The sequence below is a fragment of the Centroberyx gerrardi genome, chromosome 11, assembly GCF_048128805.1.
Source record: "Centroberyx gerrardi isolate f3 chromosome 11, fCenGer3.hap1.cur.20231027, whole genome shotgun sequence".
Taxonomy (NCBI): domain Eukaryota; kingdom Metazoa; phylum Chordata; class Actinopteri; order Beryciformes; family Berycidae; genus Centroberyx; species Centroberyx gerrardi.
In genome coordinates this window covers 3,092,286-3,116,443 of record NC_136007.1, presented here as the reverse complement: position 1 = coordinate 3,116,443, position 24,158 = coordinate 3,092,286, and the positions used below count along the sequence as shown (strand labels likewise).

Below are 24,158 nucleotides of genomic sequence, written 5' to 3'. Positions count from 1 at the left end.
GACCACGGCCCCGGCCATTATCGGAGACCTGGCTTTTAATTGACTACAGGCCACTATTAGAGGAAATACGGTACTTGAATTCTGTGTACCAGTTGCTTTATACTACTATTGCTAACATTGCAAAATGTGTGATCTGTTGAACCGCTTTGTTTTGTATCGTCTGTCATTACATGGTTTGTTTTTCATTCTGCACTTATATTTGGACGCCCAACAAAAAAAAGTTTTCTGCTTCACTGTGCACGTGCGCAAGGCGGAATGACAGTAAAGCTGAATTGAATCAAATTCAATTGAACTGAAATGAATTGAATCAAAATGAAAGCGCTTCTATGTGACAGAGAGGAAATGAATGTTCCGGTAGAATGCCGGGTTAATGCGGTGTCCAGTTTCATTTCCTGGTTATTAGTGTTGAATGATTACGACAGCTTTTCAGGGAGTTAAATTCCCTCGGCTGTTTGTTCTCTGCTCTCTGCAAGGTCCTCCACATCTGCTGAGAGAGAGAGAGGGGGGGAGAGAGAGAGAGAGGGAGAGAGAGAGAGAGAAGAGGGGCGAGAAGGAGAGAAAATGCTCAATTTTCTTGTACCTCTATCGACTCTCTCTTTACACCTCTCCCCCATTCTCCATACCTCTCTGTTCCTCGCCCACACCTTTTCTCTTTTGCTTCCTCGCTGTCTCTTTTACTATCTGTCTTGATCTTCTGCCCACACACACACACACACACACACACACACACACACAGAAAGTAACACTTATGCAAAGTCACACAAAAATACTCACAGAGGCTTAGACTGTAGAAGTTTTCCTCTCTCCTTGTCTTGTTTTTCAAGGTCTTGTTTGAGCAGAAAAGCCCCAGTGGAATATCATAGCGACGTGCGCTGAAATTTTAATCCGAAGGAAATGGGGCGGCACAATCTCGCTTCCTTTTAGTAAAAATCGCACAGATGGACTACTTGTCAGGTCCTGGTGCGACACACTGAGCGTTTTTCCAACAGGGGGGGGGGAGAGGAGAGGAAATATGAAGTGAAAAGAGATGGATGGAAGTTGTCAGAGATGGGCATTTTCAGGTTTTTTTCACAATTTGAATCATTAAATGAGTCAAATCAAATGGTCAAAAATCAACGCTTTTCATTTGCTTCCCATATCATCTCAATTGGGCAATGGCTAATAAATAGCTCAAAAACAAATCCCAACATGATCAGATTTAAATGAACCAAAACAAAATCTCAATCCTACTTTACTGTGTTTCAGTCTTGTTCTTGTGAAGGAAAACAGCTTTGATGGTGCCAGGTGATGTCACATTCTATAGAGTACAACAGGTGGTGACATCACCGGCACCAATAGCAGATGGCAGTTTCAGTAGCATGCTTTTTATTCATTTATTCATTTTTTTTCCCACGGTGCAGCCGAGGGCATCACGAGACAGATTCAGGTCAGTCGGTCAGTCAGTCAGTCGGTCAGTCAGTCAGTCAGTCAGTCAGTCAGTCAGTCAGTCAGTCAGTCAGTCCATCAGTCAGTCAGTCAGTCAGTCAGTCAGACAGTCAGTCAGTCAGTCAGTCAGTCAGTCAGTCAGTCAATCAGTCAGTCAGTCAGTCATCTGTCGCTTCATCAGATGGCCTCTAGAGGGCGTCTTTGACTGTGAGATGCAGTGTTTCCCATACAGAGGCACAAAATCAGAAGTTGGTCAGTGTATAGAAATTGATCTAAATCGATCTCTGATGCCCCTGATGTCGCATCACGTCATGTTTGTCATGTGGAGATGTACAGACAGCAGACCAGCAGACTGAACTCAATCAGACCAGAGTCTCCCGGTGTGAAAACAAAAGTAAAACATTCCACACTCTGCTCCAAACTCTCCTGTGTTAGTAACAGGATGTAAACAGTAACCTGATAACTCGTCTTCTGCTGCCCTACAAACTTTAACGGTATTTAATGTTATTACCTTGTGGTATTCAAGCAACGTTAGTGGAATTTGGTCATTTAACTGATAACCATGTGGCAATGCTTCAATGCATAGAATTGAATTTGATTTGAATTGAATTGAATTGACTTGAATTGAACACGCGCTGTGGGTCTGTACAGGATCTGTGCTTGTTTACTCTCAGATGTCGGGCTTTACACAGATTTGGGTTTGGTGTTCAGTTACTCTTTAATAAATCACTGTGGCTCTTTTGAGGTGGAGCTCTCCATCATTCATTCTAGCTTCCAGGGTCTCATTGGCTGCTACTCTGGTTAAAATCACTTAGTCATACAAATCAGTTTCAACCCAACTGACTGTGCCACCACCAATCAAAATCATTAGCCATCTTTATTTTAAAAGGGGACCATTAGCCAGACTTTGATTTTTGTTTAGCTGACATAATAAGGTTTTTACTGCCCAGTAGCATGAAATGACCATAATATATCTATGGGGAGTTGATAGAGTCGTTGATCAATAACAATTATACGATGATTACTTCACCAGCTGCTGAAATATCTGGTTTTGTACCAGAGACTGGAGGAGGAGGAGATACGTTCTGCTGATGTTATTGGAATTCCTCCTGGTCACAGTAGAGTTCAACAGAGATCAGAGATTACTTGATGACCCTTTAAGTTTGTCTGGTTTTGTTGTTTTGGGGCCAATTACATTCCGAACCATGGAGGCAGTGAAATGCATTGTTGGTAATTCACACAGTTAGTCGTAAGTACAGACAGGTGCACAGGTTTGGTGTTGTTTGTATAGCAGGACAGTAAATGGCTCTCACCACAAGTGATGACATATGCATGTTTATGTAAAAAAAAGTCAGTCAGTGTGAGAAAATTCTTCAAAATTGATTAAATTCAAAATCATATAAGCTTGTGTTTGTGTGTTAAGACACAAGGCTTGTTGTCTATTCACCACTGTAGTTTAGTAATATGTTAGTAATAGGTTAATAATAAGGTTACATGTCCATCAAATAGACACACACACACACACACACACACACACACACACACACACACACACAGAAATACAGAAATACAGACATAAACCCAGTGCTCGCCATATTCAGTCTGTTTGATTGTACTGTGGTCTCAGCTAACAGCCTGGTTAATAATTCATGGTATTCCATGCAGTCAGACGTATTGTTTGTATTAACAACATTTCACTAATTGCATCCTCCCATGGAGATAATTAATTCTCCATTGTGCTGTGATCCTGTAATATGCTGAGTCACTGAAAGTCATTTCTAAAGCACGTAGAACGACATAAATGTTTTCATTTACATTTTAATGCTGAGCACAGAATCATAGCTGATGGCAAAGAGGGTGTGTGTGTGGTCCTATGCATGTGCATGTGCGTGTGTGTGTGTTTGTGTGTGCATGTGGTTGATGGCACTTGACATCATGCTTTGGAATTGAATGTTCTTTTCTAAGCGTCATGTGAAATGGAAAACTGCTTTTTCTTTGTGTAAACCTGCAGCTGTCAGCAGATACATCTTTGTGGTCATTCAGTGCAGAAAAAAATAAACTTACAAGAGTTTGGCTGAAAGCCAGGAGGAAGATTGAATTGAACCTCAAATGTGTTTCTCTGCTGTATGACACACAACTGGGAGCTGTATCTTGAATTCATTCAAAGGTTTTTATTGCACTTATTCAAAACACTTTTTATAGAGTTGTATGTATTGTATTGTTTTGTATGATCCTGTATTTGTTCTGTGGAACTGTTTGATACCAAAGACAAACTTTAACATTATTGATTGCATCGACAATAAATTAAATGAATGAATCTTATTTTTTCCTTACATCTCTTGCTTCCTCTTATGTAACTTATGACTTTAATATCAACCTATAATGTCCTTTACTGTCATGACAGTAATACTTAAATGTAAGTGTCAGTTTTCATGACACATCTTGTTTTGGAATGACGCTCTTCATTTGCAAATAATCATTAGTGTTTGTTTTAACCGTCGTGAAAAGTGCCAGGTGAGCAGGGATTACTGCATCTGGATAATTCAGATCATTTCAGGTAAATTATCAATCACAGCAAAGTACGCTCAGTTGAGTTTTAAAATGCTCTTGTGTGATCGTCTAAACTTTATGACATTCATTGTATAGTCTGGCAGTTCAAGCAGCTGAAAACAAACACTAAGAGGGTGCAAGTGACATATGACACCCTAGTGATGTCTGTACAGTGTGTGTGTGTGCATTGCATTTTGAACGTTTTCATGCCTCCGCGCCGGCAACAGCCGTGGCCGGAGGCGTTATGTTTTCGGGTTGTCCGTCCGTCCGTCCGTCCGTCCGTCCGTCCGTCCGTCCGTCCGTCCGTCCGTCCGTCCGTCCGTCCGTCCGTCCGTCCGTCCGTCCGTCCGTCCGTCCGTCCGTCCGTCCGTCCGTCCGTCCGTCCGTCCGTCCGTCCGTCCGTCCGTCCGTCCGTCCGTCCGTCCGTCCCATTCTCGTGAACGCGATATCTCAGGAACGCCTTGAGGGAATTTCTTCAAATTTGGCACAAACGTCCACTTGGAGGCAAGGATGAACTGATTCGAATTTGGTGGTCAAAGGTCAAAGGTCAAGGTCTCTGTGACCTCACAAAAGACGTTTTTGGCCATAACTCAAGAATTCATACGCTAATTATGACAAAATTTCACACAAATGTCTAATAGGATAAAATGATGAAGTGATGACATTTTATATCCAAAAGTTCAAAGGTCAACTTCACTGTGACATCATAATGTTTTGCTTACCACTGTAGCTGAGAAAACGATCTTGGGTCATTCTACAAAAACGGTGGAAGTGCTGTCACTTACTTTTGCAGACGCCAAAATCCTTTAAGTTGACCTAATAATCACATTAATTATATATGTTCAATAAATAAAGACTGTCCGTGCAATGATAAAACAAAGTTTATTGGCGGAGGCATACAACCGCGAGGCGGTTATTTCTAGTTTTTTAAATCATTAATGTCATTTAGACCCCTGACCCTTGTCTTGTAAATGTAAATGACGCAATGTAATGTAATGTCCTTTGTTCCTGTGTGACTGACAGGGGCTGAACCGGATGGGGAAGGACGGGCAGGTGGGGAGGAAAGACTGGCACGACTACGAAGCGATCAGGAGAGACGCCGCTCGCTCTGGTTGGTCCAAACCGCTCTGTTGTCACTGCTACTGTTTATTTTTTATACCTTTATTTAACAAGTGTTTGTTTGCTGAGCACATCTGATCTTTTCCAGCAATGCCCTGGTTCATATTCACTAGTTAGAGTGGTAGACATCATAGAACTTTCTTGCATGTCCTACAGTAAAACTAAATTAATATGGTTCATAAAAACCTCTGTCTGTCAAGTAAACAAGATGGCTAGACCATTCCTTGCAAATCCTAATGGATGAAAATTGAGTTCCAAATAATTCCTCTTGGGGATAGAGCAAAAGTGCAGCATTACTTAAAGGATAAGTCCCGTTATTTTCAACCTGGGCCTCGTTTTCTTAGTTTTTGCCACCATGACGATTGATTGTGTTCAAAATTTCATCACTTACTTCACTGTAGAGCTTGATGCAGCTTAACACAGTCTAACACACACACACAGGGCCAGTGTCATTTTGAATAGTTGACCCCAAAAAGCGGTTAAATCCTATCCTAGAAATGCTGGTAGACACTCTGAATGACTTCAGCTTCCACAAAAACTGTCCTGTCTTGTAGGATGTGTCCATGATGTCTGACCAATTTTGTTTGACTGTACCATTATTTTTAGTACCATTGGAAACAATTGGCGCATTTGAAAATGCATGTTGTATATCCCTGCCTTTAGGACTGTATTGTTTGACCAATACGGGCTTATGAAGGCTAATACCAATATTTTGGATTGTGCCGATATTATATATATTTAAATTTGTCCTTTTTCATGCTAAAAGTTGCAAAAAATTGCAAGGATTCAGTGTTTTCTCCAGAACTTTCTTCTTGTCAGGGTGGAAAACCTCTCCACTGAAACCCAGAATAATGAATATATCGACAAACCAAAATATTGGTCAAAGAGCAACATGCCACTAGGTTTGCTGCAGTAAATCATCAAGCTGTTGCCTCTTAAAAAAAACGTTGTTCTGAAAAATTGAGCTTTCTGACGCTTTCAAGAAACAAGGCCCTGCCCTTCATGTAACCACTTACACACACACACACACACACACACACACACACACACAGTAGCACCATATTGTTTAGCTCCCTACATTTTTTTTCCCTCTTAATTCCTTCCAAGCGGATTTCTCTCTCCCAGAAGCGGTGTAAATCAATGTTCTGAGTACAGTTCTGAGTTCATAATTAAACACAGCTAATCTTCTACAATAACCATCGATTCAGCCTCAGGCCTTTTCAGGGAAATGTACTTCTGCTTTTTTTTTCTTTTTTTTTTTTTTTCATTTAACAGGTTTAACAGGCTTTTCCACGGTATTAGGAGATACTTAGGTGGTAAATGGGGCGGGTCTTAGCGGGGTAAGTGGTTTGAGACTCTTAATTTCACACAGCAAACTTTGTGGACCAAACTAAGGTCTTGGGTCCCACCAATATAACCTAATGGCTCATAATTTGGTGTGCTCCCGTTTTTTTGCTCAAGCCAGCTAAACCAGGATTAACGTCAACATTCATGTGCACATCAGACTTTTCTTCAATATTATATTATTTATTATAATATAGGTGATCTAGGAATTGAAGTTTGTCCTACTGTTAGTCACTGTAGGTCGCTCCGGGTCAAATGTCAGCTAAATTACTAAAATTATAAAACATGGAAAAATCTGTATTGCAACTCAGAAAGAACTTTGAATCTTTATCAGAGAATCTTCACAATATTTTGCACAACATTTTAGGCTTCAGATTTTCCTTTAACGGACTAGAAAATATAAGTTAAGTTTATTATGCAGGTAAAGGTAAGATGTTAAGTCAAAGAGTTGATCCCTGAAATGAGCCATTAGAGTGAGGAGTTATTATCCACAGTTGTTTCCTTCAGGAGGATCGGCAGATCATTTCTGCCTAATGGAACAAGGCAGCGCACTTTAATTTGATGCTCTCCCCTGATGATCAGCTTCCAGGCTCTGTGTGTGTGTGTGTGTGTGTGTGTGTGTGTGTGTGAGAGAGAGTGTGTGTGTGTTTGAAGAAGTGATATTAGGTGTATGCTTGTGCATACTGTATATTGTGTAATTTATTGATGTGGCTAATGGAACATGCAGCACAGTTTAATTTGATGCAGTCCTAAAATCGGCTTAGCTTTCATACTGTGTGTGTGTGTGTGTGTGTGTGTGTGTGTGTGTGTGTATGTGTGTGTGTGTGTGTGTATGTTTCAACTGATGACTCAAAACATTGGGGGGGATAGAAGGAAAACCAACCCACCGCCCCATGAGATTTTACACATGTTGACTACTTATCTCTACTTCTCCATCTCCACTGAAAAATTAAGCAGTAAAATAACAGTTTACAAGATTTAATAAAACAACATAGTATATTTATTTAAGGCAGCTCATTGCATCAGTGAGACGGATCAATGCATCTCCGTTTTGTCCCACTACAACTCGCTCTCTGCAGGCATGCTCCTTCATCTATCAACTCACTGATTTTAGGCAGCTGGCCTAAAAGCTTCAGTCAATGTCAGGCTGCTTTGTTATTTAATCCCCAAATTACACTGGTCACTAAATATTAGACCCTCGTGCTCACTAGTCACTATTTTGTCTGTGTTGCAATTAAAAATATAATAAGAAAACATCACTTTTACCACTAGTTGTTGATAAGGTTTCCATGCTCTCTCTCCATAAATATCACATCTCTTAACTTGGAATTCTGATATTTCCGACAGCACCTTGAAGGCAGCATAATCTTCATTATGCAAAAGTTGGCGGGGGGAGAAAGATGGGCTCAGGACGTGATGAAAAGTTTGTATGTGTGGGATTCAATGCGTTTGTTACCACTAAAATATGTGTGTGTGTGTGTGTGTGTTCCATGCAGGTAATGGAGAGCAGGGGAAGGCGTTCCCTCTGTCAGAAGCGGACCGGGTCGACCAGGCCTACAGGGAGAACGGCTTCAACATTTATGTCAGCGACCGGATCTCCCTCAACCGCTCGCTCCCCGACATCCGACATCCAAAGTGAGTCATCTGTGTGTGTGTGTGTGTGTGTGTGTGTGTGTGTGTTTGTGTGCATGTGACCATACTATTCATTCTGTTTGTTTGCTTGGCATGTGAAGATGTGATTGGGACTTGACAAATACTTGGTGGCTCAATGGTCTAAGGCAGTGGTTCTCAACGTGGGGTCCGGGGACCACCAGGGGTCCTTGAGGGGCTTCCAGAGGGTCCCCCAGCAAACTGATGAATTGTTAAACTTCAGCATCATTTAATTTACAAGAAGTTAACACAATTAGAGAATGTAGAAGAATGACTGTTTTGATCATAGTTTCTCTGTTATCTCTCTACCTACAATACAGATAGTCATGGGATTCTGGACAAAATCATATCTGACAATAAAAATATTCTCAGATTTGGGTCCGAGAGACAAAATCTCATCAAATGGGGGTCTGTGGCTCTAATGTGGACTACATTAGGGGTCCTTGATATGAAAAAGGGTTGAGAATCTCTGGTCTAAGGCACGTACCATGTAAACGTGATGTCGTGGGTTTGAATCCAAGCAAGGATCTTTGTCACATGTCGCCATCCTCATCCCCCCCCCTCTCTCTCCCAGTCTTTCCTGTCTCTCTCAACTTCTAACTGTCTAATTAAGGTGAAAATGCCCCCAAAAAATGTAATAATTGTGGAAGTTTTGAGCCGATGTGTTCAAGCAGTAAACTTTAAGATCTCCGTCGTGCCAAGTCCTCTTCACAGGCAGAGCAGGTGATGCAGAAGATGTTTGGAGCAGTTCATGTCCTCGACTAAAGAACCCCCCCCCCCTCCCCTCTTTTAAAAAAAAAAACCTTTCAAAAATGTTTTTTCCTATAAGACAGCACCTGTCCAAACTCCTGTGAACCGTTTGCTCCCTTTCAATCACCAAACGGTATCGTCAAAGCGCTTTAATCTCAGCTTTTGCTTTACCTGACGGGAGCGCTCCTCTGACACATGACCCCTCCGTCTCTTTCATGTGGAAAGCAGCTTTGAAGGTTTTCTCCGGGCGGCGGTCTCCCCAGGCGGACGGATCCGCTTAATACAAGTTTAGAAAGCGTCGGCGTTGTTTGACCTTATACGCCTCCTGGCCTGACCCCTTCCCCCCCCCCCCCCCCCGCCAGGTACTGAGGATACATGTGAGCTAAACATTCAACCGCGAGTCGGTCGCTGTGCAGGTCTGATATTTCATTCTGAAGCCAGCTCATATTGATGCATGCAATATGATTACTGCTTTTTTATTTTTTATTTTTTTTACCAGCTATTAGGGCTTTTCCCGAATACCATTTTTGGGGCTTCGAAGCTTCAGTGAGAATTACCTGCGAATATTCGAAGCTTCGACGAAACGTAACTTTTCGTCCAATGAATAAAAAAAACCAAAAACGCAGCATTCAAATACTGATTTGGACGTCGATTGCCATGGCAACAGTAGAAGCTTCGAAGCATTCGGGTCAGCCCTACCAGCTGTGTGGTTCATAGATTCATAAGGTACCATAAGCCATTTGGTGGATGCTTTTATCAAGGTACTGAGACGAAAACTAGGAAAAAATGTAACTAAAACTATCTTGTTTACTTGTAAAGCTAACTAAAACAAAAATATATGTGAGATGTATCATTACACCTTTAAAAAATCCCACCGTTACCAAAAATACTAAAACAAGAACTGAAGCTAGATAAAAACTAAGCTAAAACTAAACATTTGTAAAAGATAAAAAGCAAACTAAAACTACCAAACCCGCTCTAGAAACAAACTATAACTAAACTGAAATTGAAATGAAAATATTCTGAAGCCAGCTGATATTGATGCATGAGATAATATGATTACTGTTTTTTTTGTTTTGTTTACCAGCTATGTGGTTCATAGTTTCATATGGTACCATAAGCCATTTGGTGGATGCTTTTATCAAGGTACTGAGACGAAAACTAGGAGGAAAACTAGGAAAAATGTATCTAAAACTATCTTGTTTACTTGTAAAGCTAACTAAAACAAAAATATATGTGAGATGTATCATTACACCTTTAAAAAAATCCCACCATTACCAAAAATACTAAAACAAGAACTGAAACTAGATAAAAACTAAGCTAAAACTAAACATTTGTAAAAAAATAAAAAGCAAACTAAACCCGCTCTAGAAACAAACTATAACTAAACTGAAATTGAAATGAAAATATTCTGAAGCCAGCTGATATTGATGCATGAGATAATATGATTACTGTTTTTTTTGTTTTTGTTTACCAGCTATGTGGTTCATAGTTTCATAAGGTACCATAAGCCATTTGGTGGATGCTTTTATCCAAAGCACTTTCCAGACACTTTTGCTTTTTCTGTGTTGTAATAATTGATGTGAAATGTATACGATGTAAATCATTTGTCCTTACCTCGTCATGGTTGTCAAACAACAGCCTGATCATTAAAATGTTTTTTCTTTTATGTGTCAAAATGCTAACGTGACTCCTCTGGAATGGAAGTTTGCTAGCTTGTTAACATTTTGTCACTTCCAGATAATTAAATTGTAGTGATCCAGCAGTTGTTTGACAGATGTGAAAAATTTTTTTGGAGCGATTAACAACCGCAAATACATTTCACATTAATTATTAGAACACAGGAAAAATCAACCACAGAAAATGGCAATTTTTTTGTTTTGCCTATAGAAATTGAACAGCGTTTCGCACTTGTGCCGCACTTTGTAGGCGTGGCCCGTTTCAAACTCTCCATTCTTATCTATGGAAGTGCTCGCTCTTCCTGTTCACTTTACCCACACCCACTTTGATTTAAACAAGACCAGGTAAGCCTAGTTCAGCCGGACCGTGAATGATTATTACTTATCAGTGACAAAACTAAACAACTGAAACATCATGCAACTAAAACAGCTGCTGTGGCAGAAAATGTGGCGTGGAAAGTGGACTGGAGTTCGATCCATTTCACATTTCAAACATTTCGAGCGCGTGTCTGCCATCAGGCTACGCAAGAAGCTTCTTTGCTCGATTCTGATTGGTCGTCCGTTTCCTTTGCTTTTGCTTTTCTGCCCCTTTTGTAGGTTCAGATTTAGATTTAACAGAGTTTCTCACTTGTGGAGGTTAGTAGAGGTTGTCTCTTCTCTACCTTCATCCTCTCTCTTTCTCCGTCTCTCTCTCTCTCCATCCCTCTCTTTCTCCATCTCTCTCTCCATCCCTCTCTTTCTCCATCTCTCTCTCTCTCTGCCTCTCTCTCCATCCCTCTCTTTCTCCATCTCTCTCTCTGTCTCTCTCTCCATCCCTCTCTTTCTCCATCTCTCTCTCTCTCTCTGTCTCCCTCTCTCCATCCCTCTCTTTCTCCATCTCTCTCTCCATCCCTCTCTTTCTCCATCTCTCTGTCTCTCTCTCTCTCCATCCCTCTCTTTCTCCATCTCTCTCTCTCTCTCCATCCCTCTCTTTCTCCATCTCTCTCTCTCTGTCTCTCTCTCTCTCTCTCTCTGAGGAATCTATAGAGACAGTACTTATCTCTTTCTCCTCTGCCTGCCTGCCTCTCTCTCTCTCTCTCTCTCTCTCTCTCTCTTTCTCTCCCTCTCTGTGAGGAATCTATAAAAACAGTAATTATCTCTTTTTCCTCTGCCTGCCTGCCTGCCTGCCTCTCTCTCTCTCTCTCTCTCTCTCTCTCCATCATTTTCTTCCGTCGGTGAGTGAGGGATGATGGTGGGTAACAGTGAGTGAAAGCTGTTGGAGGTCTGGGCCCGGTGAGGACTGATGATGTGACACGGTGACACCCGGCTGTCAGACGCCCGTGACTCCGCCGTCACTTTCGCCAATCAGACGGACCCACCTGCTCTCCCCCCGCCGGCCAATCGGTGTCCTCCGCTCCGTCCTGTGCGGAGCCTCTGTCCGTGGGTGATTGGCATGTTGCCGACGCCTCGGAGGCAGCCGGGCCCAGATCTGCTCCCGACACGTTCGATTTCTCCGCGCTGACAGGATTTAATTGAAGGCCCTCCTCCCCCCACCTCCCTACACACACACACACACACACACACACAGCTCACCCCTCCATCCCCCTGCAGCATTCGACAGGGTTCGTTAAGATTCACCGGGCCGGCTGTCTGTCTATCACTCCGCCTGCCCGTCTCCCTCCGTTGATATTTGAATGAATAACACGCAGGCTGATGTTCGACACAGAGATTGATCGACTGACAGTACGCCGCTCTCTCTCTCCCTCTCTCTCTCTCCCTCCCTCCATCAGCAAGGGAACATTATTCTCTTCCCATGATTAGCTCGTCAGCGGGGGGTCCGGCCGTTTGCTATGATGATCATGTGCGAGGTGATTGCTGTAACTCGTCATTGGAGCATATGTCAGCGGCTGATAACAACGGGATGTGGCGCGAATAATAATAAAAACGACCGCCGTCTTCGCCCCGTGCCGTCGCTCCGCTCCGCTCAGCAGCCTTCACTCCTCGTCCCGGAAAGACTGTCGGAGGGCGTTTGCGTTGCTCAAGGTCAAATTTTGGCCTTTTGTTGCTGAGTCATCTTTTTTTTTCCCAGTTATATTTGGTTGACACTTTCAGAAAGCAGCTAAAGACTCATCTGTTCAGACTGGCCTTTGTGTGTTTTTATGTCTTATTGTTTTTATGTCTTATTGTTTTTTATTGTTTCCTGGTCTTATTTGAACTGTTTTACTCTTGTGAAGCACTTGACTTTGCCCTATGAAAGGTGCTATATGAATGAACTTTACTTACTTACAAAATATTTACTGTTTTACATATTTAGTCATTTTTTTTACATAGGAAAATTGATTTGAAAACTGTATTTCTATCCTCCATTTGAATTTGACACCTGCCCCGGTAAAATGATTGCTGTCATGCAATTGAAACTCACTATTAATTGTTATTTTTTTTTAAATGATCAACTATCTTGAGCCCTTTACTTCAAAAATAGCAGCTTTTCAAGATGTAATCATCTGTCTTTTTTTAAATATTGTGCAACAAACATCAGGAGGCATTTTTTCTCCCCAAAATGGATATACCGGTATGTATATCTTAAATGGAATAGGATCCTTCAGTTGCCCGGTGATTTTTTTTTTTTTCTCATTTCTACTTTCTCAGAACGGAAATAGAAATATCACTGTAATAGGAAATGATAGGAAATGGATTGAATTGTGGTCTAGAGAAAATTGCACCCGGATTTCAGCGGTCTGTGTAGAAGTGCTGTCTACCCGCTTTCTCAAACGTATTAATCCCAACATTGAATTCCTGTGTCACTTCAGCGGCACCAAATCTGTTAGAAAAGCAGCTAACCAGAAGGTCAGAGAGGACACCGACCCACTGCTGCTACAGCTGTCCCGACTTTGACTTCCATACCAATACTAAGTTCTACTGCTGTGCTTTATGTTAAAGGGTAACTTCGGTATTTTTCAACCTGGACCCTATTTTCCCATCTTTTTGTGTCTAAGGGGGACAACAATTTTTGAAATTGGTCCAGTATTGAGCGAGATCGCTTCAGCCGGCAGCCGCGAAACGAGCTGCAATGTAATCCGACGGGGCAAATCGCACCGTCGATGTACGTCCACTAAAAGTTCTTGTTTTTGCCACTGACAGGCTCAGATTGTTATTATAAGTGTCTGACAACATTATGGAAAGGACCCTACAGAGAAATGAAACGTTTTTCTTTACCTTTCGCTTGATCCGGTCTGTGTGTAACCAAGTCTCGTGAGAGTTGAGTTGTTGCAGGAAGTCAACTGTGGAAACGTGAGTGAGAGTTGGAGAGAGGAGTGCCGGGAGGAGTTTGTTACAAACAAACAAACAAACTCCACATTGACGGTGCGATTTGCCCCGTCGGATTACATCGCAGCTCGTTTCGCGGCTGCCGGCTGAAGCGATCTCGCTCAATACTGGACACATTCCAAAAATTGTTGTCCCCTTTAGTCACTTAGACACAAAAAGATGGGAAAATAGGGTCCAGGTTGAAAAATACCGAAGTTACCCTTTAACTATAATGCTACTTGAGGAAGAGCTTTGATGTTGAAACGTGTTGCATGTGTATAACACCTAAACTACACAGTATGCGTAACATTTGCGTATCTGAACTTGTTGCGGTCCAGTTGCAGCACCAGCTCCGGTCTTGTTCCACCGCGGTCTGCTGGTTGCGTCGCCTCTGTGAACACAAGTTAGTTTTGCTCATTTTTCCATCAACAACTCAAGTTGTAGAAGAACATTAATGCACCAGTGTAGGCGTACTGCAGCCAGACAGAAGCTTCTCAGCGGCTCCACAGATAACCTCACCTCCATCATTTATTTCAGTGACATTGGTTTATGTATCCTCTATTTTGTTTACTGACATGGTGATAAATTACATTTATATGGCTCAAAGTTTCAGATCCGACCCTTCAGACACAGATGGACGGAACAGAAACGCTTATATGGAGCATTAATAAACTTTCACTTTTTGCATTCAAAGTTCTTCCTTGTTTTTGTTTTTTGTTTTTATTAAAATCACCATGGAAAGCACCTTAAATTCAACATGAATATGAATCATTTCAAAAACTCTGCAGTGAGAATGATGTCTTATTGAAATGACTGAGTTGCTTTGCTAAAAAATACTTGTTGCCACACTTGTCGCGTTTTAATATCCATCATTGTTGGCTCTATAAGTGAAATAATTGCATGTTATTTCTTGCATAGTTCCATATATTCCATATATTCTCATATTATTTCTGACACCAGTTTTATCAGTCAGTTTAGGTGGACCTGGTGGACGGTTTGGCGCTGTTGTCATGTTTTCAGCTATCTGTTGATTTTTTTGTAATTTTATTTTATTTTCATTAGTTAACTTCTACAATATACCGTCTGACTAGAGCAGGTGGTATTTTTTGCATTGCAGTGTGCTTTATGAATAATATATGTTAAGTTTTATGAATAAGCCCCAATGTGTCTGGTCCAACAAGGGTTAAAAAAAGATTTGGATCATTTTTCTCTCCTCTGATGTTCTGCTTGCTTTATTTGGTCGTGTGTGTGTGTGTGTGTGCGTGCGTGTGTGTAGCTGTAAACAGAAGCTGTATGCGGAGAAGCTGCCCAACACCAGCATCATCATCCCGTTCCATAACGAGGGCTGGTCGTCTCTGCTGAGGACCGTCCACAGCGTGCTGAACCGCTCGCCGCCGCAGCTCATCGCTGAGGTCATCCTGGTCGACGACTTCAGCGACAAAGGTACAGAGGACACACACACACACACACACACTGATGAGGAAATGCACACTAACACGGATACACACACACACACACTTTCTCGGACATGTGCAAGCAAAACCAAGATTTGAGAATATTTTTACTGTCAGATATGGTTTTGTCCAGAATTCCATGACTATCTGTATTGTAGGTAGAGAGATAACAGAGAAACTATGATCAAAACAGTCATTCTTCTACATTCTCTAATTGTGTTAACTAAATTAAATAATGGTGAAGTTTAGCAATTCACCAATTTGCCTGGGACCCCCCGGAACCCCCTCAAGGACCCCTGGGGGCCCCCGGACCCCACTGGCCTAGATCAGCGGTTCTCAAACCTTTTGGCTCATGATCCCTTAAAACGAAGAAGACGCCTCCTCCCCACCCCCCCCCCTCACAGGCTGCATACGCAGTTCACCCCAAAAAATAATTTTCCCTTTTCAGGTCGTTTTATTTGATTACCAGAAGAATCCCAGAAGCTGAAAAGTATTCACTGTTTCACAAGAAAAAAGCAGAAAAATTACATATGATAATAAATTTGTATAGTAGAAATCAGTTTTTTTCCTATCCAATTATATCATCTCCCCAAAATTACCTCGCGACCCCCTGGAGGGTCCCGACCCTCAGTTTGAGAACCCCCCGACCCAGCTGGGAACACCTGGGAGTGAATGTGGAATACGCTATTCTCTCTCAACAGTTTCTGCCGGCCCTTGAGCAAGGCACTTCACCCCGACCCCCCCCCAGAGTGTGAAGCGAGCGTGCTCAGTCAGCTTTCCCAGGACAAATAAAGGTTCAGAAGAAGTGCTTGATAAACGGGAGGCGCCCGCTGGACACAGGAGCTACGTGATTGGTTTAGCAGCGTGTCTCTCGGTAGCTGAGGGCTTCCGTAATTGGTCATTTAATAATGGCTGATTTCCCCAAGGCGATCATTAAAGTTTCATCTTATCTTAAAGGATAAGGCCGGTGTTTTTTAATGCTTTGCTTACCGTCAACAAATCCTATGAAAATAACAAAATCAGCAATGATTTTGTTTTGCCAGCAAATCTCGTCCATGTAGCCGGCGCCCAATGCAGCCTCATGTCCCAGCAGCCATAGAACTCCATTGTATTAAAAAAACAGTTAAAAACACGTCAAAGAGCCATGCTGTTGCTCTGGGCAACATATTTCATCATCATTTTTCCTCAAACAACTTAATAAGCCGGCTGTAAACACTTTGCGATCTCAGGAAAGTAGTTCCGTAGCACCGAAAATAGTCCCCGGCGTAATGAAGAATTTGTTCCCATTTGAATTTGATTTAGTAATAACTACAACAGCCTGACTTTTCATGGTAACAGTTAGCGATGTTTAAAATGTAAACTATGTCTCTGTGAGCTGTATTTAAAGGTTTTTAGCTTACAATTGGAGCCAATGACTTCCGGGCTGACGGTTAAAAACGGTACGTGGGAAGTCAGAAAGTAACGGGAGTAGAGCAAACGCATTGTTGATTTTGGTATTTTTATAGGATTTGTTGACGGTAAGAAATGCATTAAAAAACACCAGCCTTATCCTTTAATAACAAAACCAGAGATCTCCATAGCAGCACTTACTGCTCTGCTCTGCCCTGCTGTGCTCAGCGTGTGTGTGTTTGTTTCTGTGTATGTGTGTGTGTGAGTGCATCGCTGCCTGTTTTTGTCTCTGCAGGTGTGTGTATGTGTGCATATAAGTGTGTGTGTCTGTCTGTCTCTCCTTGCTAGCCCTCTTCAGCAAGTGTTTTATTTCCATTGTTACATATGTGTTTTTGCATCTCTCTCTCTCTCTGTCTCTCTCTCTCTCTCTCTCTCAGTCTCTCTCTCTCTCTCTCTCTCTCTCTCTCTCTCTCCTCACCAGCCCCCTTGAGGAAATGCTTAATTCCTCGTTAATTAGTCCTCTCTGTCACGGCCCCTCACTGAAGGATGTGTTTACCTCTGCTCTCCTCGCTTGTTAACACCAAGCACATTTTGAGCGGTTTATTAGAACTCGGGAGCGTTTACTCTTTTAATTCGGTTCATTTGGTCAGGTGAGAACGATGCTGATGGCGCCCAATAACGGCACTGAGACTCCTGAAAATTTGAGTCCCATTATCTAACAAGAGAACTGCGGTGTGGCTCATTAGGAGCGAGAAGGTAATCCAACAAACTACAGGAAACGACCCCAAAACACAAGGGATTATGGGTATGAAGAGATGGACATTGACATCAGTTCCTCATGCTTGGAAAGCCTAGCATAAGACAATTAAGTCTGGACTGATGCTCGTATTCATGGTGGTATGAAGGTAAATTACGGCAAAGGGCATATAAATGTTTATCTTAAGCTACAGCGACAAGGAATGACAGGTTACCAAAACTTTGTCCAATCAACAATCTACTTTAGAGTCCATGTGACTTTTGTTTACAAGCCCTTGTTTGCTTGCAATTGGGCAGTTTGATGAGTCAAAGGATTCAAAGATAAAAAAGCAACAAAATCAACTTGGTTCAGTCCTAAGAGTGTGGAAACCTTCCTTCCTCTTTTCCTTCCTTTATTCATTCACTTCTTCGAGGATAAATTTTCAGATTTTGGACCTATATATAATTTGTCTCCTCCACCCCTGTAGCACTTGGACCCACAGACAATATTGGCTCCAGAGTCAGCTTTTGGTTGGTACGACGTATTTCTCTCCACGGCCCGGAAAGCACCGTTTCCACTCAGTGGATCGTCTTCTACTGAACTCTACTGTTTACAGTCTGACCTAACCGTCCAAAACTAGATCACTCCGCCAGGAACCACCAGGAACCACCAGGAACCACCTTTCACTCGCTGCAGCAGAGAAAAACAGTTCTGTGATTTCTTGATTAAAGTGTGCCTAATGGTGGAACTGTGCCATGAAATTAGAGCAAATTTTAATTTATGTACTTCTCCGTTTACTCTCAACTCCCATGTGGAGCCACAAACGCCTTTTTTTTTTTAGATATTTTGACAAACCCCCATTTGGACTCATTGTTAGCAGCAACAGACTCTGGAGCCGATATTCTCTGTGGATCCAAGTACTACATGGACGAGACTAATTATACATAGGTCCAAAATCGCTGAAGTTATCCTTTAATTCCCTCCTTCGTCTTTCCCCTCTACCCCCCTGACAGCCTGTTTTCCACCCTCCAAATCTCCTCGCTATCCTCAGCCTCCATATTCCCCTCCCTTAAGCCCAAACTCCTTTCACCGGGGAAGTAAGAAGGCAAAAAAAAACACAGTCCCAGTTGTATGAAAACAGCCTGGAGCCTGAGATGGGTCCGGGGCCTCTGTCCTCAGGATGGATGGGAGAACATTACACAACTACAGGGGAGGGATTCAACCTCCGCAGGCTGTCTGCTCTGACTTTCCCTCATTCCCCCGCTATCCTTCAATAAGAAATGAGCCGGATAGTAATCAAGGCTTAAGAGATGGGAGGACAGAGTGAACTTCAGCAATCTGTTTTGTTCTTGCCTTTACTGTAATGTTAGTACAGTTTCTGTGTGGTTAGGTATTCCCACACAGGTGAATACCATAAGTCAGAGCAGCTTTACACCCTCACATAGTAAATCAGGCAACAATCGCTGGTGTTTTAAGAGAAGGAGAGAAGAAGAAGAAGATTTATTGTCATATTTACCGTGGTTCAGGAGCAGTGTGTGATAATTTCATGTTCTCATTTTCATGTCCCGAGCTAAGAAATAATACATATATATGGAGAGTATATGGAGAGAGGGAGCAGAGGATATGGGTATATCTTTACTGGAGTGTGTGAGTGAATAAGCACTCTGCGTGTGTGTGTGTGTGTGTGTCTTGCTGCAGTTGTGGCTTATTTGCTTCTCTATTATTGTCACATGAAAAGCTCCTTTATGATTGCCATATTACAGTGTATTAACCTGTGGAAATTTATATCATGAGAGGGTGCGAAGGACCTTATTCCCACGGCGGCCATTTTGAATTCATGTTTCTACCCTGAGGAGCAAGTAGGCTACAGCCCAGCTCTACTGTTGTGTACCAAGATGCACATTACAAAAACATGAATCATTTCACAAATTCCCCACTGAAAAATGTATTGATTAATCAATACAAGAATCCGGAGGCAAATAGTTTCAAATTTTAAGGTAATATATTTGGCCCAGTCTAGCTAGCTAGTGGAAAGCTAGCTAGTGGCTAACTGGCTTGTAAACTAGCTAACGTCCGAGCTAAATTAGTTGTAGTTGTTATTCCCAAAAGTATTAGCTAATTTGATAGCTGAGATTACTAGCTAATGAGATTACTAGCTAATTTGATAGAGATTACTAGCTAATGAGATTACTAGCTAATTTGATAGCTGAGATTATAGCTAATGAGATTACTAGCTAATTTGATAACTGTTGATAACTGTTAGGTTTATCTTCCTTATCTTCAGGACTTAATAAGAAGATAAGAGGGATGAGTTTATCAGCTAATTTTTCAAAATGACTGCCGCCAGAATAAGGTCAGTTGAAGAGCAAACCTATCTGAACATGCCGGAAGTGTGTGTGTGTGTGTGTGTGTGTGTGTGTGTGTGTTTGTGTGTGTGTGTATGTGTGTATCAGCTTGACTGTGACTGCAGCCGCTTTGCTGAGGTACACACACACACACACTCAACCTTCTCTTGCACAGTTTTGCAGACATGCACACTGCATACACAAGCACACAGACAAAAACTCAAGCATACCATGTTGTACATGTGCACACACACACACACACACACACACACACACACACACACACACTAACTCATCCTCTCGCTGGGGCTTTCTGCTGTGTGAAGGATTCCTGTTTACTGAGGGGAGAAATGAAAGATGATGATGATCCTAAAGCAGACCAAGATCTAATTCACATTGACTTCTTCATGAAAAAAAACCCAACAACCCTGTCTTAACAAAATCAATCAGGGTGAGTCATTGACGACCCACACAGACATGTCTTCCCTTGCATAACACACACACACACACACACACATACACACACACACACACACACAGCATCAGACCAGTGGTCGTCACTTACGTTTAGCCTTCAGTAACATGAATGCCCGAATGTTTTATTTTTATATTTTATTACGTGTCAGTGGTGTTCGGTCACAGCTGTCCTGAGGTGAATGAACTAACCATGAGACACTTTTTAACCTTGGTGGGTAAAATTACACGTTATGTAATTATAGGAATGACTTCCACTCCTCAGAGTTTTATTAATGCAACTAATGAATGCACCTATTTATAGACATCTTATTGAATGACTGGTATTTGTATTGTATTGTGTCCTGCTGCGTAGCTCAGTGGGCAGAGCACGGCACCTGACATTTGACTCACTCACTCTATAAATTTAAATGTTTCATTCTAACATGAGATATCCACTATTGGGAAAAAAATTGGACAAAATGATTCTTGGCAAGTCAAAATCACTAATGACTAGCTTAGCTGTCCTGAGTTTTTACTTACAAAAGAGCAAGCAACATGTTGGTGGATATGAGATTCCAAAACACAGGAAAGGGTGTTGTTATCCTTTGTGCAAGCACGTACAAAGTTCATTGGTGGTTGGTTGACCTGTATAAGAAGACTGGGGGGGTAGTTTGAATTTTGGGACGCATCATCAGTAGTGCTCCTCCGGATCCTAGGGAGTTTCGGCCTTTCACACTATACACCCTCACCAGAGGCGGCCGGCTGCAGGGTGATCAGTCCTGAGCCTGCGTCCCATGCCCAATTATTCATGAGAGTCACCTTGTTGTTAAGTGGCAGACATCTCAAGGGACTATGCATGGCAGGGTCGTCCTGTTCCCTGAGTCAAGCCTAAGCTGACCGCATACCTCCTGGTTTACTACTTGTGGGCCCAGCAGGGGTCCTTCCTCTTCATCCAGAGCCACTGGCTGCTTCTCTCTGCTGCCTCTGATGCAGTTTTGATGGCTGTGCGCAGGCTCTGGCCCCTGATTCCCAGGTCTCTCAGCAGTTTGGTGGTAGATGTTGCCACAAACCCTCTGCATCCAACCTCCACTGGGCGGACTTCCGTGTTCCAGCCGTGATGTTGTGCTTCAGCAGCTAGCTCAGCATAGCGCAGGTGTTTTCGCTCATAGGCCTCGTCCACGGAATCCTCCCAGGGTACGGTGAGCTCGATTATATAGACCTTCTTTAGGGAAGGGGACCAGAGCACCAGATCAGGTCTTAAGGTGGTGGTGGTGATCTCTGGAGGAAACACCAGTTGTTTGCCAATATCCGCGAGCAGTTTCCAGTCACGTGCTAAGCACAGCTGACCACTCTCCGATGGTGTGGAGCTGCTCCTGGTTGCTTTAGCCCCTTCACAGACAAAAGCAGTTCTCCATGGGGGGTTGGATACTGGAGGTGGTAGGGAGTTGATGGAAGTTCGCTTGTCCTCCAGGGTGGCCGCAAGGCTCTTTAGAACTTGGTTGTGGCGCCAAGTGTACCGCCCTTGGGTGAGACTGGTCTTACACCCTGTTAGTATGTGCCGGAGAGAGGCTGGTCTGGAGCAAAGGGTACAGCCTGGATCATCGCCAAACCACTGATGGCAATTGGTTGGTGTTGGAAGGACGTCGTAAGTAGCTCTGATGGTAAAGCTCAAACTTCGTGCTTCCATGGCCCACACATCCCTCCAACTGAACCTCCTCCTCTCCACACTGTCCCACCGTGTCCACTGTGCCTGTTTGCCAAGGGAGACCGCCTTGGCCCACCTTGCAGCCTCCTCCTGACGGCGTACTTCCTCCACCACCATCTTCCTCCGTGCTGGTGCAGTGGCCTTCCTCCAAGCTGGGCGGTTAGTTGTTAGACCAAGGCCTTATCTGCATTTTTGTTTTACATCTTGAGCAACGAACATCAGGTTATATACAGTATATATTGAAATGAAACCATCAAATGCTTTGAGGTGCTTTGGATAAGTGTCCACCAAACAACACATGTATTACTTTCTTTGTTTCTATGTGTTTGCTGTAATTTTCTCTACTCAGCTTGATATTGAATTCAAGCAAATGTTCCAAAATTGAAGAAGTCGGTGAAAAAGTGTTCAAGGCGAACGATTTGGGAAGAGATATTCTCACATTATACCAAGTCACAGTGCAAGCATGGCTCTCCAAAACTGTTTCTCCATCAGAGGAATGTTGTTCCCATCCAGTCATCCAGTCATCCAGTCATCCAGTCATCCAGTTATTCAGTCATCCAATCATCCAATCATTCAGTCATCCAGTCATCCAGTTATCCAGTCATCCAGTCATTCAGTCCTCCAGTCATCCAGTTATTCAGTCATCCAGTCATTCAGTCATCCAATCATTCAGTCATCCAGTCATCCAGTTATCCAGTCATCCAGTCATCCAGTCATTCAGTCCTCCAGTCATCCAGTCATTCAGTCATCCAGTTATCCAGTCATCCAGTCATTCAGTCATTCAGTCATTCAATCATCCAGTCATCCAGTCATTCAGTCCTCCAGTCCTCCAGTCATCCAGTCATCCAGTCATTCAGTTATCCAGTCATTCAGTCATTCAGTCATCCAGTCATTCAATCATCCAGTCATTCAGTCATCCAATCATCCAGTCATTCAGTCATCCAATCATCCAGTTATCCAGTCATTCAGTCATCCAGTCCTCCAGTCATCCAATCCTTGTGCTCCACCTTTGGGTATATCACTAACGCTTCTCTCCATCACCTCGTCGTTCTCCTCTGTAGTTACATCAGACCCAGTCCTGTGGGTGGGTGGAGAGGTCGGAGAGGGTGGAGAGGTCGGAGAGGTCGGAGAGGTCGGAGAGGTCGGAGAGGGTGGAGAGGTTGGAGAGGTCGGAGAGGTCGGAGAGGTCGGAGAGGGTGGAGAGGTTGGAGAGGTTGGAGAGGTCGGAGAGGTCGGAGAGGGTGGAGAGGTCGGAGAGGTCGGAGAGGTCGGAGAGGTCGGAGAGGTCGGAGAGGTCGGAGAGGTCGGAGAGGGTGGAGAGGTTGGAGAGGTTGGAGAGGTCGGAGAGGTTGTAGAGGTCGGAGAGGTCGGAGAGGGTGGAGAGGTCGGAGAGGTCGGAGAGGTCGGAGAGGTTGGAGAGGGTGGAGAGGTCGGAGAGGGTGGAGAGGTCGGAGAGGTCGGAGAGGGTGGAGAGGTTGGAGAGGTTGGAGAGGTCGGAGAGGTCGGAGAGGTCGGAGAGGGTGGAGAGGTTGGAGAGGTTGGAGAGGTCGGAGAGGTCGGAGAGGGTGGAGAGGTCGGAGAGGTCGGAGAGGTCGGAGAGGTCGGAGAGGTCGGAGAGGTCGGAGAGGTCGGAGAGGGTGGAGAGGTTGGAGAGGTTGGAGAGGTCGGAGAGGTTGTAGAGGTCGGAGAGGTCGGAGAGGGTGGAGAGGTCGGAGAGGTCGGAGAGGTCGGAGAGGTTGGAGAGGGTGGAGAGGTCGGAGAGGGTGGAGAGGTCGGAGAGGTCGGAGAGGTCGGAGAGGTCGGAGAGGGTGGAGAGGTTGGAGAGGTTGGAGAGGTCGGAGAGGTTGTAGAGGTCGGAGAGGTCGGAGAGGGTGGAGAGGTCGGAGAGGTCGGAGAGGTTGGAGAGGTTGGAGAGGGTGGAGAGGTCGGAGAGGTCGGAGAGGGTGGAGAGGTCGGAGAGGTCGGAGAGGGTGGAGAGGTTGGAGAGGGTGGAGAGGTTGTAGAGGTCGGAGAGGTCGGAGAGGGTGGAGAGGTCGGAGAGGTCGGAGAGGTTGGAGAGGTTAGCGCAGCCTTGAACCGCGATCGAGGGCTGACTGCAAATCCACTTCAAATCCACAGTCAAAGATGCTGCACAAGCATTTCATTTCACTGTACCTTACTGCATATTAAGGTAGCAAAACGGTGCGTTGTCATTTGATGTTGATATTCAAAACACTTTTGACAGAAAATAGTACTGATATCCACTCTATTGATGCATATCAGTGACATTAT

At 43.5% G+C, this 24,158-nt stretch overlaps 1 protein-coding gene across 2 annotated transcripts in view; it reads left to right on the top strand.

Moving 5' to 3' along the window:
* The window catches only part of LOC139915640 (polypeptide N-acetylgalactosaminyltransferase 10-like), a 101,753-nt gene that overhangs the window by 27,889 nt on the left and 49,706 nt on the right, over positions 1–24,158 (top strand). Inside the window, exons 2-4 of one of the 2 annotated variants that reach the window (XM_071904308.2) lie at positions 4,999–5,086; positions 7,935–8,073; positions 15,079–15,245. In XM_071904308.2, the coding sequence (XP_071760409.2) occupies positions 4,999–5,086; positions 7,935–8,073; positions 15,079–15,245 (394 nt within the window). The remainder of the gene's footprint in view (positions 1–4,998; positions 5,087–7,934; positions 8,074–15,078; positions 15,246–24,158) is intronic. The other variant, XM_078286892.1, reaches the window with a different exon arrangement.